General features: G+C 43.4%; 1 protein-coding gene across 1 annotated transcript; it reads right to left on the bottom strand.

The window, feature by feature from the left end:
- Nucleotides 1-3138: 3138 nt before the first annotated feature.
- Nucleotides 3139-14955, bottom strand: ATXN1L (ataxin 1 like). The gene is made up of 2 exons (XM_075281984.1): nucleotides 14785-14955; nucleotides 3139-6893 (listed from the first exon to the last, which is right to left on the bottom strand). Exon 2 carries the CDS (start codon nucleotides 6774-6776, stop codon nucleotides 4722-4724), a length of 2055 nt encoding a protein of 684 aa, XP_075138085.1. The 5' UTR covers nucleotides 6777-6893; nucleotides 14785-14955; the 3' UTR covers nucleotides 3139-4721.
- Nucleotides 14956-18211: the final 3256 nt, after the last annotated feature.

The following is an 18211-nucleotide window of genomic DNA, read 5'->3' as shown; positions in this document are numbered from 1 at the left end:
GAATCCCTTTGTGTCGAACCTGCAGGTTATCAAAAATTTCTGAGAAAGTATTAAAAGACCTAGGGACCTTTCCCCATCCTGTTACTTGACCAAATGTTGAGGTGATGTCAGATAGAACCCTTACATTCATACCCTGTAGAAGAGATGGGGGGGGGGGGGTCCTGAAAAAAATTTCTGTCTTGCTAGAAGTTTTTTTGACATTTGATGTAGAAGTATCATCTCTAGGAATCTCCACTGTTGCTGAAATGACTTAGGACATAGCTCACCTGATTGCAAGGGCTGGTGTCTGTGGTCACTAGAATTTGATTTCTCGGAGACTATGGAACTCCCTTGTGTAGATTTCCCTAAAAGTCCAACAAGTCAGGGACTAAACCATTGACTAGGAGAGACAAACTTGTAGAATCTGTTCTAATATTTAAAGTGTACATCTGAGTGGATCTGAGTCTAACCTATTGCTGGAATAAAGGTCATCAATAAACCCAAAACCAAGTTTGCCCTTCTCAGAGAAACCCATAGGTTTTGCATAAGGGATTGGGAGATACAGATATGGAATAAAGATTAGTGTGTGTTCCCAGATGTAGGCAGCTATTTCTGCTACAATTTTTGTAAAGATCCTTGAAGGCATTGCAATCCAACTCTACTGCAAATTTTAGGAATTTTTAAAAATTCAGCTGCATTGGGACCTGATAATTAGTTAAAGTAGGATTATCGAGACCCTGTAGCAGCACTATAAAAGATTTACTACAGGACCTATGGTATCCATTTTGAACATTCTGTAGATCAAGTATCGGTTGAGAATTTGAGATTTATTATAATCCTAAATATTTCGTTTGGTTTTGAAACAAGGATGAGACTTTGATTAAAATCCCTGACATCACTACTGCTGAATAGAGATCCTCCACTTGTCTGAGAAGGCTCCAGGAACTATAACTTCATCCTTGTCTTGTTACAATGAACTATGTAAGGGGAGGTTTTGCAAATTCTGGACAACCCATCCCCCACTTGGTCCCTAGTGCCATTGGTAAGAAGTTTTTTTTTTTTCTGAGCTGCAGAGATAAAATGTCATTAGATTTACTTTTCCAAAGCTTCCGTTTCCCTTCTTTCCGACCCTGCAATATCCTTTGATTCCTATTCTTACAAAAAAAAACAACAAAAAACCCTGAAGTTTCAAGAAGGGTTCAGGGGAAAAAATGTTCTTGTACCCTGCCAAAGCTAAAAGAACATTAAGGTTAGAACCAAAAAAATCCCCCTCACACAACGTATATCAGCCTTTTCTTTGCTGCCAGCTCCCCGACTAGGTTTTTAACCAAATGGCCCAACAGGCAGAAATAGTCTAGGCTCTAGCTGAATGCCTAACTGCACCAGCTGTGGTGTCAGTAACAAACTCTCTAGATTTCTCGAGAGTAGGGATTATTTGCAAGAAACTTTATCCTAGGGGTTTAATTTGGCAAGTTGGGATTCCAATCGGTTAAGCCAAATAAGCAGAATCGAAGATGTATAAATAGCATAAATATTCAGTTTGAATGAGGCCAAAAGGCCCTCCAAGTATTCCTCTGAAATCCATCTGACTTGCAGTCCATCGGATTCTTTAGGGGAACCATATTATGAAAGGGAATTTCAGTGAGACTTTAGAAAAAAAGATACATTCAACATAGGTGGACTGTCCAAGCAAAAGTTTTCCCTTTCTCAAAGGGTTGTTTATATTTACTAGATTTGGGAACATGAGGCTTCTTTTCTGAATGTTTCCACTCCTCTTTAATCAAGAAGCAAATATTTTTGTTGAATAAGGACCATTCTACTTTAGAAAAGCCTAGAATCAATTATCGTTGAATCTTGAATTGAACTTGGGAAACAAAAGTTCAGCGAACATCAAATTTTGAATGGATCTTGGTTTTTTTTGACATCTTCTAGATTCATGGTTGTTTCTGGAAGCTTTTAGAAACTGATCAATTCACAAAGTAAACCTTGGTCCTGCTCTCAATTCTTGTGTGGGAGGAAGGTTGAAGATATTCAAGGGATTCAAGGGGTCTTGAGGTTGAGAGGGAACACTGCACTTAAGCTCTGATGAGGGACCTAATTTCCTCCAGAAAAAAGGGAGATTCTCTAGATAACATGTTCATGTTACAATACAAATTTAACATATCTATTTAAACTAACTTGAATTTAATCTCTTTACTGATAGTACATTTGATTTCAAGGTACTCTTTTTATTAGGTTTTTAAAACAAAAAAGAAGAGACACTTAAATACTCCTATAGGACTGCTAATGGTGGTAGTGTCTGGGACAGAAAAACCCAGCAATAGAGTTTGGATACCTCTGTCCCAGGCTACTTATCACAAAAGTTGGCGAAAAAGACTGGCTCTGTTAACACATCTTTCTCCATTTCTGTCTTAAAACAAGGTGCCTCTGCCACAATGCACACACCAACACTGCCCCTAGTTTCAGACAGGAAGAGTGACCTGCGACACCCCCTCCAGTCCAGCCACTTCCCTAACAAGAATGTCCCTGCCAATGACCACCCAGAAATTTCTCTCATTCATGTAGAATCTGTAGAAATGGTTGTATTGCATGTGCCCAGAGCGCAGGGAGACAGTGCCAGAGACAGTACTCTATCACTTATATTTCTTTGTTGCTGAGGAAACCAAGACTGATCACACAGACGGCAGCAGATGGTGTTCTGGAAACGGACACTGCAGACTCTCCACATTTACCTTTTTTAGAGTCTAGGTAGCCTGGATATCCTCATAGGCATAGTCCTACATTAGAGCAAAAGGCTCCCATAAAGGTCGTCTGCCTCTCAAGGACAGAAAACCACACCGCAGGTGAAGAAGAAATCCTAATGCTGTACACTGGTTTCCTGTCCCTGGAAGGTGGATCTGTCTCTTTTGTAGGTGCCATCGTGGGAGAGGTGGAAAACTGCAGCACATTTCAGTGTCTGGAGCATGTACTTCCCAAGATGTGCCACAATTACTTAGAGACATGTGCTTCTTAATAATTGTGACACATTTGGGTCACAAGTTAAGAAAGAAAAACATCCTTCATTACGTTTAAAACCAGAGTACTACCTGCTTGATGAGTATTCGCCTTTTGTTATCAGAATGACTGATGCAGGCCCAAAAAGTAAGACACACCCAGAGAAAAAGAGCTATGTGTTTATATAGGCATATTGGTACATAGAATGCTTACATATGTTAAATGTGTTTTAGCACGAAAATACAATTTTTTTTTTTTTTTTTTTTGTATAGCTCAAGTACAGAGAAAAGGGAAAGGAAAAAGGAAAAGAAAAAAAAAAAAAAAAAAAAAAAAAAAAGAAAAACCAAAAAGCTTCTCAGCTGGAATACAAATATACAGTACAAATTGATTTATTTAAAACAGTTACAAAAAAGCACAACAAAATATAGATTAATGCTCTGGTAAAGATCAGGTAGCATAATAGGATAGAAGCACCTGCCTAGGTCTAAGGCTTTGTAGGATGCATATTAGGTTATTGGTTAGTTATATGAAATGTGTGTTCTGAATACCGGATGTGCTGACTTACATACCTCCCTATCCAGGGAAGTGGTATGTTCCATTCCACGTGATGTTACGTTGCACAAAAGAACCTGTCTAAAGCTCTATCTGTTATTTAACACTGTCGTCTGAGGCAGGAAAATGCTTCCTCCCACGTTACATTTCACTTCTTGAAAAAAAAAAAAAAGAAAAGGCATCTTAACAACTGAGCAATGCATTAAGCCCCGCCCCCTGCGCACTAGTCTGGGTGCATTGTACACACCCAAGCGCTGAAATTGCTTTTGAACAATATTTGCTTTGCTCCTATTATAGCATATATATTATTAATATTATTATTAAAGACATGGGTGTTCTTTAATTTATCCAGTGACTTATCTGGCCTTCTTAGAAGGAAATGTTGGGAGAATATGTAGTGTCCAGTGATGTTCAGAATGGGATCAGGTGCCTTCCAAAGAAAGTTTGGCAGTGTGAAAAGTTGTCATTAAAAAAATATCATACTACTTCACGCCAAGTGTATTCCAGATCTGAGATCAATATATAGAATATAAGATAACATGTCTCTGCAGTAAAGCTTTCGGTTAGAAGTCAAGGTGCAGGAGAGCCAGGGTCCATGCTACAATAGGACGTATACCGTTTATTGCACTCTGGGTGTGTCTGGGTGACCAAACGAACCTTGCTGTATCACCACCATGGTGCTGGCCCGGGAATGTTAATATTACAGTTGACCTCAAAAAGTCCTGGGTGTACAAATTGCAACACTTCTTGAAAGGAACAACAATACTAAGAAACATATTCCGTCTGCCATTTGTGCCTTTTCAACAAGGTTGGGGAGACTGACAAGCCGATGGTCATAGCTGGAAGCTTTGAATCCCAGGAAGACTCGTAGCAAAAATAACCTCTTATCCATTTATCTTCAAAACAGTCACCCCATTTAAATGTCTAAAACATTTTTTTTTCTGTTCCCTATACTTAACACACCAGGAATAATGCTTGGAAATGCACAATATATATGTAAAAAGTATGATACAATAGGGTTCAAATGATTACCAAGAAAATAATTCAATTTTCTAAATTGAAGAAGGGGCAGTGTCTGTGCAGTAGACATTACCCTCCCACGTCATTCTTCCAGCAGCAGGGACCCAGCCTCAACGTCAATGATTATCCCTGTACTCTAACTGTGCAAATTCATTAGGTCTGCAGAGATTTCTAGACTACTTCCCTGCATTTGACCGGCCCTCAATAGACAGCTTCACCTCTTGTGGAATGAAAGAATGGCGTGAAGGCGAGGGTCGGGCTTCAGTATTCTGACCGCTATATCTTTGGACTACTGGATTTGACCAGCTTGACGGAGCTGTGGGAACAGAACATGCCATCTGGGTCAGACTATCTTTTTGCAGCTGATTCTGCTTATCGCTATCTCTTTCGGACACCAGCGGGCATTCCCTAGATTGTAACACTGCTTTCTCAATAGGATGTGGCAGAGCTTGATGTGTGCTGCCTGCAGGCAATGCACCATTCTTGGAAATGCTCTGCAAACTTATTGATATACAAACATCTCCCACTTGAAGACGGTGGCAGGGAAGTGCAAAGAGCTGAGCAGTCTGTGACGGGCTGCATGAAGACCAGCCCTGCCCATACACAAAAAATGGGTGTTCAGGAGGGACATCAAGACAAACTTTACTTTGTTGCTCTCCAACTACAAAATGAAGAGTCACAAATCCAGGCCACTGACTCTCCTGGATATCCACTACTGTGCTGGAATCAATTTTAAGGCCACCACTAACTTCTGCACTTCGCACAAAATCCTGGGTCTGTAGGTCTTCTACCCTCTTCAGTTCCCCAGTGGCAAGCTGGATGATGGCCCCTTTCATGAAGTGTGATGGTAAAGTTGTAGAATGGGGAGGCTGTGTGGGACCTGTGGGTGTGGAGTCTCTGTCTCGACTATGCTTTTCTGGAGATCTGGTTTCTTGGGGTTTAGGGGCATGCTGTGGAGCCATTAACGACAATCTGTCAGTAGAACTAAGTGTTCCTTGGGTAGACTCACCATTCGAAATAAGTGCATTTTTCTCTGTATATTTAAGAGGGTGCTGTACACCATACACACCTCTAAAATCTCCTCTTGCTGGACTTGTAAGATTACTATTTTCTCTCTTTGAATCATGCTTAATGTCATTGGAGAGATTTAAAGGACTCATTCTTTCCTTTCTCTGGATTGAAGGAGAACAGTAGCCTTGGGAGACCATTCCACCAACAACTCTTTGAACCTCCAGGTCTGTATCAGGAGTGCTCCTATGGGTCATCAGAGCAACCTCTGTCCTCTGTGTAGCGGGGCCTGAGTATGTATCACACTCCAACAGATTGTCATTATGACTTCTTGTCATTTCTTCATCAGAATTGTGAATATAATGTTCTATGGCCTGGCTCCCTCGTCTGTTTGAGGCACATTCAGATCCTCTCTGGGACCCATTCGTAGAAGCCATCAAAGTTTCTTTGTCTCTAGGGGAGGATGGATTAGGTTCTGTATTAGGAGGACAAGCCAATATCATTTCATGAACAGGATAACCTGCTGGCATTTGAGAAGAATGTTGATAAAATACAGGAACTCTTCCTTTTGTAACATCAACTGGTACCACACCCATAAGAACAGAGGGAGACTGTGCAGTGGTAACTTTACTAAAAGTTTGAGGAGATGGAGGTTGTGGAGGAGGGGTCACTCCCTCAGGCAAGATTGAGTTATATGGCACATAATGGGGTACATGAGAAGTAGCCAAAGTGGCAGGTGGAGATATCACAGCGCGTTGAAGAAAACCTGGAGGAACAGCATATGGAACAGCATAAGGTGACCCAAGAAACTGCACTGATGTGTGAGAGATGGGTGCATAATGGATGGGTGGATATGTAATTCCAGGGTGTTGGATCAATGGTGATGCTACATTAAAAGGTGGAGGGATGGACCCCATGTTCACCACAGGGTGGAGACCTGGTGGGGAGAAGGTAGGTGGCACGGCAAGTTTATACAGATTTCCATACTGGTCCACTGTTACAGCCTCTGCCCCTTCTCCAGCCACTTCATATCTCACCCCATGTCCTTGTCCTGAAGCCACCAATACTCCTCTAGGCCAGTTTGCATTCTCATTAGTTGAGCTTTCATTAGTAGAGGAATTATCCACCTTGGGAGGTTGCTCCTCTATGTTTATGGTGCTCTGAGCCAGATCTCGTTTCTTTGGTGGAAGACATTCCTGGCTCCGTTCGTGTGCAGGCTTCATGTCGCTTCCTGCTTTTAGTAGGATCTCTATGATTTTCGGTTAGCTTCATGGGTGTCTGACAGTAAAGGTTGGTGGCAACGCCACATATATTCTGTTGGCATCTTGTTGGTTTAAAAGCTACAGGAGAAAAGACAGACATTAGTCTGAGAAAGTGGAACAGCACTACAGAGTCGATGAAAAGATGATGGAAATTAGTCGTGGACTGTGCTATGTTAATAATGTCAGTCAACAGGACAAATGGATTGACATATTCAATACTATTAAAGGGGTGCTCCAGTTTTATTTTTACAGCATACGGAGGAATAAAATAACAAATGCCTGGTCATTTGCTCAGTGATCCAACAAAGTCGCCATTCTCATCCCCAGCTTTCCTGACCTGTGTCCTGCACAGAAGCAGGTCAACCAGTCAGTGTCTGAGCAGTGAAGAGTCATCAGAACTTAGCAACTGAGTGGCTGATGTGCTCATGTACAGGTAAACTATAAAAGAAGACAGAGGACCTGAACAGAGACTCTCTGCTGTATTTGGAGAGCCCCCTCCCCTCCAGAGAGCAGTGAGTGACTTCATCCGTCCTTAGATAGGATACCAGGTTGGCCCCTCAGGCCTAGGAATCGTTGTGTAACAATAGGGAGGAATAATCTCACAAAAACAAAGTAGCAATATAGTTAGGAAAAGTTCTGAATTTAAATAAGATAGCAGTTTAGATAAGGATTCTTGAGGTGGGAATACCCATTTAATTTTACATAAGCTGTAAAATAATAACGAACACCCCTTTAAGAACTGCTGAGCACACTAGAGAACTATTTGTTGATAAAGCAAGTCTTACGAATCCTACTTATATAATAAATGACTTGCCTAGACAAAGCTGGGCTGCAAATGTTCACAGAAGTTGTAAATTAGAGCATGTTCACAACTGCCTTGGAGTCCCTCTAAATCTATATGCAGGACTTTTTCATCCAGCAAACTAATATGTACCATGAGAAATACCAAACAGACTACAGGAGTCAATGGAATACGTCAAGCTCTTTTGTCATTAAATGGATCCAGCTTAACATTTCTTTCTGTTCTGCTATTCATGTGAAGAATGACCCAGATGTGAATTTATCCTAAGAGGTGTGACACTATAAGGTAATGAGCTTGCTGAAGCGTTCATGGACAACCTTAAAGGTAATGTTGTGGAGCGTAGTTGTAATGACATTAGAGCAGAGAAGGACAAGTAAACCAATTGGAAATTTTCTGGACATTATTTAAAAAACAAAAGAAAACATAAGGTTATGGACAAACTCTGATTTCAGTTCTGTGTCTGCACATAGTTTGGAAACTGTCGGTCAGTGGCAGATAGGTTGGACAATTAATTAATTAAATCATGAAATCACTTTAGCCCTGCCCAGACGTTTGATATATTCCATGCAGTCTTTCACCTCCTGCTGAAAGCTCATTCACTGTAGTCTGTGGTAAGTCAAAGAGGTCTGCATTAGATAGTTGATTTATTTTTTTATTTTTTTAGGAAAATCAAGAATAAAATTGAGAATCTCCCATAAGCTTAAAAGATCGCTTTTTTTTTGGCAAAATTGTCCAGACCTAGTTACATTAATAACATAATGGTCGTAACAGATTCCCTTTAAAAGAAAGGAACCCATAAGTTAGCTACCTATTTGCACTGGCTTCGTGAATTGTGCGATTTCTCCAGCCCTGGCAATACAATAACCTGATCTTTTGACACCTCAACCACTGACCACAAAAGAAAAACATCTTGAGCCATTTCTGAATGAATACCAAGTCGCCAGAGCGTACTGTGCTGGCTAAAACTATATTTATTTTATTTTCTACTGGAGTATAAACTGCAAAGTTTTGATCAGATTCTTCGGTTCTCTGGTGTTCTTGGACTTATTACAATAACAATGTCTATGGCTAAAAATATTCCATAGGAAATTCATCTTTAATTCTGAGGAATAAAACTGCCTTCACAATAAATTGGGGAGATCCACTCTCCAGTATTTTCCCTTCACCAAAAGTAAGCATGGAAATGGAAAGAGAAAACATTTCCTACTGAAAATTGTATGAATGTTTAGTTACCTCTTTTAGGGTAAGGCCCATGTAGCGGTCAACAGCAAAAAAGCGCTGGGGGAAAAATCATTGTGGCAACGCACCAACAGCACTTTCTCAGAAACCTCTGCGGACTTTCTGTTTCAATTACACTTATAGGGAAACCGCTGGAGTTTCCATGGGTATAATTGACATGCTGCAATTTCCAAAATCACAACAGTTTTGGAGTCCGCAGCGTGTATTTTCCGGCAATGTGTCAATGGGATTTGCCACAGCCCCGCTTTCAGTACTCCTAGTAGCCACATGAATCATTTTCCATCATGATTTGGCTACTAGGATGCTACTTCAGTGCATCTCATAGTAGTACAAGACGACTTGTAGCTGTAATATGCTGCTTTCACATAGGGTTACAAATTAAACTGACAACTCTTCTATAAGGCCATTATGGCGCCTAGAGATTGTCAGGTATCTTAGAAAACCAGACATTGTTCTATAGGGAGCTACCTTCGAAAAGGAAAGAAAATCAAAAATTAAAAAGTTTTTTTCTTCCATCACAGAGAATGTGTTTCAATATTCATTTCCCAGAAGTCCTAGTGGATCAAGTATGCTCTGTAAGACTCTACACACGGCAAGGTGGCCTGCAAAGGCAATATCTACCTAATGCAGACCTGGGCAAAGTCCGGCCCCCGGGCCACATCCGGCCCTCTGACTGATTCAGTCCGGCCCGCACAGCTTTGACTAGGGAGGCGTGTCTAGGGGCGTGTCTTAGTGCCGGCCGAAGATGGAAATGTGGAGCGTGTCATAAAGTACTGAGAGATGTAAGGTGAGCTGCAGGGTGGAGAGAGAGAGAGAGTGTGTGTGTGTCTGTCTATATGTGTGTGTGTGTCTGTCTATATGTGTGTGTGTGTGTCTGTCTATATGTGTGTGTGTGTGTCTGTCTATATGTGTGTGTGTGTGTCTGTCTATATGTGTGTGTGTGTGTCTGTCTATATGTGTGTGTGTGTCTGTCTATATGTGTGTGTGTGTCTGTCTATATGTGTGTGTGTGTCTGTCTATATGTGTGTGTGTGTCTGTCTATATGTGTGTGTGTGTCTGTCTATATGTGTGTGTGTGTCTGTCTATATGTGTGTGTGTGTCTGTCTATATGTGTGTGTGTGTCTGTCTATATGTGTGTGTGTGTCTGTCTATATGTGTGTGTGTGTCTGTCTATATGTGTGTGTGTCTGTCTGTCTATATGTGTGTGTGTCTGTCTATATGTGTGTGTGTCTGTCTATATGTGTCTATCTGTATGTGTGTGTCTCAGCAACCTAGGGGGGAAAAATGGAAGGGGAATGTTATACTAGGGCAGAGATGGCAGATGGAGGGGGGACATGAAACTGGGAGAGAGATGGAGGGGGGACATGAAATGGGGAAAATAAAGGGGGATATGAAACTGAGGGAGAAATGGAGGGGGGGACGGGACATGAAACTGTGGGTAGATGAAGAGGGCACTTAGACTGGGGGGACATTAAACCATGAAGGAAGCTGTAGGGGGACCTGTCTGCCTCTAGTTGCCCCAGTTTAATGTCACCCTCCAGCTACCCCTACGGTTTAATGTCTGCTTCCCGATTTTAATGTCCCCCTCTAGTTGCCCCCAGTTTCATGTCCCGCTCCAGCTGTCAATTTATTGCCCCCCTCCAACTACCCCCACTGTTTAATGTTCCGCTCCAGCTGCTCCAGTTTCGTGTCCCCTCTAGTTTCTATCAGTTTATACTGGGGCACCAGGAGAGGGACCTAATACTGTGGGGCAGTTGGAAGGGAACATTATAATGTGGGGGCATATAATGTATGGGTGACTGTAGGAGGATTATACTTTGTGGGGGCACATGGAAAGATGATTGGGAATGGGCGGAGTCAACGTAGAAGTGGGTGGAGCTAAATTTGCAGTGGCACGGCCCTCTAGCATAGTTTCAATTTCTTATGTGGCCCCATGGGAAAATTAATTGCCCACCCCTGACCTAATGTGTACTACTCTTTCAGATCCAAATCCAGCCTTCCCAGAAACACATACAAGAAGAAGAAGCAGCAGCTGAATAGAATTTTTGACAACATAATAGAAAACAACAACTCATCAATATTATCAATTCCACTTCCTGTAAGGAGAGAGAGTATAGAGCATTACATTTTCCCATGCAGGCATATTCTATAAGAATTCCTTCCTATTGATTATCATTCGGCTCTCTTGCAGATACTATCATCACAAAACCATATGTATAAAGAAAATGAAATATTTGATCAGTGTCATCCCTGGGTTTGTGACCTACCTTGCTAAAAGAAAGACAGGACTGAGACACAAACTCTTCCTAGAAATACAGACTTCCTATGCAGTTTTCTAAGAACATAGGTTGTACCTTCAGTCTGCTCCTTACACAGCATGTCAGTCTAGTATGCTGTCCTATATATAGGTCCATACAGCAAGTTGCCATAATGTGACAAAACTATTTTTGCCCTCTGGTTGCTAGCAGTGCTCAGGGAATACACAGGTATCATGGCTATATTCATGATGTATGGAGCTATAAGAGAGGCAGTAGCGGGTCCTTCTACCTGCCACTTAAAGAGGACCTTTCACCGATTTGGGCACAGGCAGTTCTATATACTGCTGGAAAGCTGACAGTGCGCTGAATTCAGCACGCTGTTGGCTTTCCCAATCTGTGCCCTGGGTAAAGCGTTATCAGTCCCGGTACCGTAGCTCTTTACTGTCAGAAGGGTGTTCCTGACAGTCTGTCAGGTACGTCCTTCTGCACAGCAGCGCCACAGTACAGCGTGATAGGCGCTGCTTTGGAGAAGGACGTACCTGACTGACTGTCAGAAACGCCCTTCTGACTGTAAAGCGCTACGGTACCGGGACAGATAGCTCTTTACCCAGGGCACAGATCGGGAAAGCAGACAGTGCGCTGAATTCAGTGCACTGTCAGCTTTCCAGCAGTATATAGAACTGCCTGTGCCCAAATCGGTGAAAGGTACTCTTTAAATAGGATCTTTCACCCCCTCCACCAACTCTGACTCTTTGCATCGATCAAAAAGTGCCGCTTCACTGCTTCCAGCATAGCTGGTAGAGGGGATGAAAGGTTGTCTTTAATAATAGAACAGTATTGTTTGCACTGGCACTCAGGAGCTTAAAGATAGGCTTCTGTGTAACCTCTGCCAATGAAGAGGCATTCCTAGAACTGTACAAATTGCCTACATCAGCTCAACAACAACAAATCTTTACATTCATATACTCTTCAATCAATAAATAACAGTGAGAAAAGGATGCAATTCACATAACTGTCCACATCAAGTGACACCAAAAACCTTTTCAATAATTCTGAACTGGACTTAAAAAAGGAGTAAGTCAACAGAGTCCAGAATATCAACCCAAAAATGACATTATCGCCTTATCAATCAGTATCTTGGTTGCAGAGATATACGGTAGATGTTTTTTTGCAATATGCAAATGAGCTCTCTGGACAAATAGCAATGCAGTTGTTGCTCCAGACAGCTCATTTGCATATTGACAAAATAAGGTGATATTTTGAAAAAACAAAGGTAGCCATTCATAAGGGGAAACCTGTCTACCTGTGAGGTTGGGTTATTATGCTGGGCTCTAGTGATAGTCTCCCTTTAAAGAGGAGTGAGACATGGGGAAATCTCTACTTCTCTGGTAACCACAAGGTGACATCATACAAATAGCTTGTGTCATCTGCTGGTACATATCAGTGCACAATATATACCCCTCCTTAGGTGAATGTTCTGGATATACATTATCTCCACAGAAACCTAGGAGCAGCATTTCTAGAAAAATTGTGCAGCTGAGATTCTCTATAGACACTGTCCCCATGCAATGCGTCGTAGAAGCATCATATACCTACGTGTTCTCCTGGCTATAGGAACATTATGTACCTACCTGTTCTACCGGCTATAGGAATATTATGTACCTACCTGTTCTACCGGCTATAGGAACATTATATACCTACCTGTTCTACCGGCTATAGGAATATTATGTACCTACCTGTTCTACCGGCTATAGGAACATTATGTACCTACCTGTTCTACCGGCTATAGGAATATTATGTACCTACCTGTTCTACCGGCTATAGGAACATTATATACCTACCTGTTCTACCGGCTATAGGAACATTATATACCTACCTGTTCTACCGGCTATGGGAACATTATGTACCTACCTGTTCTCCCGGCTATAGGAACATTATGCACCTACCTGTTCTACCGGCTATGGGAACATTATGTACCTACCTGTTCTCCTGGCTATAGGAACATTATGTACCTACCTGTTCTCCCGGCTATAGGAACATTATGTACCTACCTGTTCTACCGGCTATGGGAACATTATGTACCTACCTGTTCTACCAGCTATAGGAATATTATGTACCTACCTGTTCTACCGGCTATGGGAACATTATGTAGCTACCTGTTCTACTGGCTATAGGAATATTATGTACCTACCTGTTCTATTGGCTATAGCAGGGGTAGGGAACCTTTGGCTCTCCAGCTGCTGTGAAACTACAACACCCATCATGCTCCATTCACTTCCATGGGAGTTCCCAGAACGGAAGAGCCAGTATGCATGCTGGAAGTTGTAGTTTTGCAACAGCTGGAGAGCCGTACGTTCCCAACCCCTGGGCTATAGGAATATTATGTACCTACCTGTTCTCCCGGCTATGGGAACATTATGTACCTACCTGTTCTCCTGGCTATAGGAACATTATGTACCTACCTGTTCTCCTGGCTATAGGAACATTATGTACCTACCTGTTCTCCTGGCTATAGGAACATTATGTACCTAACTGTTCTCCTGGCTATAGGAACATTATGTACCTACCTGTTCTCCTGGCTATAGGAACATTATGTACCTAACTGTTCTCCTGGCTATAGGAACATTATGTACCTACCAGTTCTCCTGGCTATAGGAACATTATGTACCTACCTGTTCTCCTGGCTATAGGAACATTATGTACCTACCTGTTCTCCTGGCTATAGGAACATTATGTACCTACCTGTTCTCCTGGCTATAGGAACATTATGTACCTACCTGTTCTCCTGGCTATAGGAACATTATGTACCTACCTGTTCTCCTGGCTATAGGAACATTATGTACCTACCAGTTCTCCTGGCTATAGGAACATTATGTACCTACCTGTTCTCCTGGCTATAGGAACATTATGTACCTACCAGTTCTCCTGGCTATAGGAACATTATGTACCTACCAGTTCTCCTGGCTATAGGAACATTATGTACCTACCAGTTCTCCTGGCTATAGGAACATTATGTACCTACCAGTTCTCCTGGCTATAGGAACATTATGTACCTACCTGTTCTCCTGGCTATAGGAACATTATGTACCTACCTGTTCTCCTGGCTATAGGAACATTATGTACCTACCAGTTCTCCTGGCTATAGGAACATTATGTACCTACCTGTTCCTCCAGCTGAAGAAGCATTTTGTTCCTACTTGTTCATGTGCCTATACATCTCTATGTACCTCCCTGTTCTTCCGGCTATAGAAGCATTATGTACCTCACCATCACAGGCAGCTAGCGTGTCATTATTGTCCTGTTTTTTTTCATTTCACGATACAATTTTCCTGACACATCTGCCAAACCCAATTAATTGTATCGGTGCACCAAACTCCTACATGGCCAATGTACTGTTCCGCATGATGGATCCTGTCTTGTGACAGATGCCACCATGTAACACCAGCCTTAATTCCCAAACTCTGCAGTATCCTGGGACTTGTGGTTCAATCCCAGCACAAAAGCCAAACCCCAGGCCGAGATCCAGTTCCCTGCAGAGATTTAGGTTAGGTAGAAGAGGAGACTAGAACTTCAGATAACATGTCTGTTAACATATGAGGCCAGAGGTGAGGCAGTACAGAGACATACAGCACACATAGTCCACATACACTGTAGGCTAATGGCAGCTCACCGGTACATCTTCTCATGATGGAGTCGCTCTCCAGTCGGTAGATACCGGGCACCTACATCCCGCTCTCTTTCCTGCTCCCGGCCTTTCTCTGGGTCCCCGGACAATCTCTATCCGGCCCCGGCGCCTCCTTGCGGCCTTGCCCGGGCACAGCAGCCGTCGCGTCACCGTGACGACCCCTTAGCAACCGACGTCTAAAAATTGCGTGTGCAACACGTCACACATAGCAACCGCACCCCACGTGACGTCCCCAGAGTGTCGTCATCAAAAAGAGCCGGAAGAAAGCCTGAGGGGGTTGTTATGGAGACGAGCACAGAAAATACCAGCGTTAGTTCCTGCTTCTGCCGCTAGAGGGCATTAGCACGCTAAAGAACATGACATTATATAGCACAGTCTTTGTATTTCGTCCATTGCATAGTTTGGCTTTTCTTGGAAGGGTTTACCATGTGCAGAAACGGGTTTACAAATGGAAGCACAAATGGGCCAGACTGGGATAGCTGAGCGACAATACCACAGGACTAAAGCATAGATAATGCAGGCTGTGTAACTCAAGCTCTTTATCATGGACATATGGACAGTTCATGCTGCCCTAGGGGCTAATTCTTAGTATGCTCTCATTAACGGGTGATCTATGTAATCTGTGGGGATCTGGCACCTGGACCCCACACAGATCAGCAGCATTTGGGAACCACAAGAAATCGCTTTGAGCAAGGTGTGTGCATCCTATTCATGCAATAAGAGCCTGTCCACCTGCCTAGCAGTGGTTGGAAGAAGTGCTGAGCCGCTACTATTACGGGATTCTAGCATTAGGATACCCTTTTTACAATAAATGCACAGGAATAGCCTAATCTTCTCCTAGCTTTATTATTCTGATCCACGCTGCCGTTTCTTATCCAAATGAGTTTTCTCACAGCACTGGGGGCATCCCCTGCGCTCCAACTCCAACAACACTAGGTCCAACAACATTAGGGGCGTCCATTGTGCTGCTTCAAAACTCTTCAGTCGGTTTGAGCGATCATGTTCGGAAAAGATTGGATTCTGATCGGCGATCGAGAAAATTTCACGATCATGATCGGAATTCCGAACACGATCTTTTTAGGTGGGATCGAGATCGATGATTATTTCCCACAATGCTTTGCTACTGGCAACAATGTTCACACTGAGTATACGTTCCGCTCATTCTGAGCAGAGTGTATACTCAGTGTGAAGGCTCCGCTGCGGTTCCATAGGAATGAATGGAAGCAGCCGGCACACAGCCTTAACCCCCTGCACGCCGGCTGCGTCCATTCATTCTAATGGGAGACTAGCTAACATCTCTAGTAGCTATTTACCTTCACAGATGACTGGTCCGGTGCCCGGTGTTCTCGTACTTCTTCACCTCGCTGCCCCCGCCTCCCAGGTTAGTGTTAAAGAGCTAGGAAGAAGGCGGAGCTTGTGGCTTAGGAGAGTGTGGGCGGGTACTGGGAGGGGAGACGTCACGTGACGTCTCCCCTCCTAGTACCCGCCCACACTCTCCTAACCCGCCCACACTCTCCTAACCTGGGAGGCGGGGGCAGCGAGGCAAAGAAGAACGAGAACACCGGGCACCGGACCAGCCATCTCTGCAGGTAAGTGGACACCAGGGGGCTACTTAGTGATTAAAAAAAATCTCTACACAGCGTGGATTCTAACAATTAAAGCGTTCAATTGTTAGATTCCATGCTGTATAGTGAATAGGATTGCTTTTAAAATCCGATCTCCGATTAGTAAAAAAAATCCCATTGACTTGCATTGGGATCGGAACTGGGATCGAGATCGGGTTCGAATGAAAAATGATCGGAAATCGGATTTCATAATCGATCCTGAAAAGTTAAGATCGGCTCAACCCTACTCTCCAGCGACTGCCTCTGTCTTCTTCACCGCCTCTTCTCTCATGCTCCTCTTTCTCCAAAAGCACTGACTGCACATGCCTGTTGGCCATTTTCCTGTGGCTGAACGGGAGACGGACATGCGCAGTCGGCGCTTTTGGACAAAGAGGAGCACGAGAGAAGAAGCAGAGAAGATGACAGAGGCAGTCACTGGAGAGTGTCCAAGCAGCACTGGGGACCACCCCAAGTGCTGCGAGAAAACTCATTTGCATAAGGAAGAAAGTCCTCAGAAACGGCGGCTTGGAGTACCCACAGTACTCGTTCATAGATGAGTATTATCAGGAGAGGGAGGGGGCGTTCCTCCCCACTCATACAGTACAGCGCTATAGGTGCTGCTGTGAACAAGGATGTTCCTGACAGACTGTCAGCAATGCCAAACCTGACTGTGAAGAGCTACGGTACAGGTACTGATAGCTCTTCACCCGGGGCACAGATCATGAAGCCGACAGTGCGCTTAATTCAGCGCACTATCGGCTTTCCAGCAGTATATAAAACTGCCTGTGCCCAAACCCATGAAAGGTCCTCTTTAATAGGTTAATAAGTGCACCCAAATACCTTTAGCAGCATTTTGAGCGATTTATGGGAGCTCATGCATTTGTTTACATTTGTATGGTCCTGTTTTGCGCCTTTACTTCAATCCCCATGTTTCCTTGGGCTGCACTCAGAGCTGACTTACTCTCCCTTCCTATTTCCATAGCTAGCCCACCCAGTACACCATCAGCAGCCATCTTTGGGCTCCTAGTCCTCACTCACTCAATAACCTTCTCCTTTGGCTGTAACATTGTAATTACCTCCATATATCATCATTAAAGTCATATATTATGACACAGTAGCAGGAGGACCTGGCTTCGCACGGGTATATTTCATTTTTTTGTTTGTGTAGTGGCCCTATAAGAATTACCCAGTTTTGCACTTGTGTATTTTGTATGTCGTTTGTGTGTGTGTGTCTCTGCCCGCGAGTTCGTCTGCGTGTTGTTGGCGTCGATGATCCGCCAACAGCGGCGTGTTGCTGCCATCGATGGTTTGCCTGCTTCTGCGTTTCGGCAGCCCTTAAGCTGTCCTGCTGCTGAACTTGTTCCTCACGCCGTACCTTTGATTGTTCTGGCATCTCAGCAGCTCGCTGGGACACCATATAATGAGTGTGGTGTTGGCGTTGATGATCAGCCTGCTCCGGCGTTTTGGCAGCTGTTAAGCTGGCCTGCCACTCAATGCATTCCTTGCGCTGTGTCCATGATTGTTCCGGCATCTCAGTAGCTCACTGGGATGCCACATAATGAGCGTGTTGTTGGCGCGAATGATCCCCGTCAGCTCCACTTGAGGAGAACTCTGTTGACTTCTGGCTACCTTCATAGCTATCGTTGTCTTAGAATTCTACAACAAATTAGATTTTCTTTTCCCCGGCAAGTTTAACCCCTTAAGGACGCAGGGTACTTTGGGCCTTAAGGCTCAGACCCTGTTTTTCAAATATGACGTCTTTTACTTTATGTGAGGATAGCTTCATAATGCATTTACCTATCCAGGTG

The sequence above is a fragment of the Leptodactylus fuscus genome, chromosome 7, assembly GCF_031893055.1.
Source record: "Leptodactylus fuscus isolate aLepFus1 chromosome 7, aLepFus1.hap2, whole genome shotgun sequence".
Lineage (NCBI taxonomy): Eukaryota > Metazoa > Chordata > Amphibia > Anura > Leptodactylidae > Leptodactylus > Leptodactylus fuscus.
The sequence above is the reverse complement of the archived record's forward strand: the minus strand, read 5'-3'. Positions and strand labels throughout refer to the sequence as shown.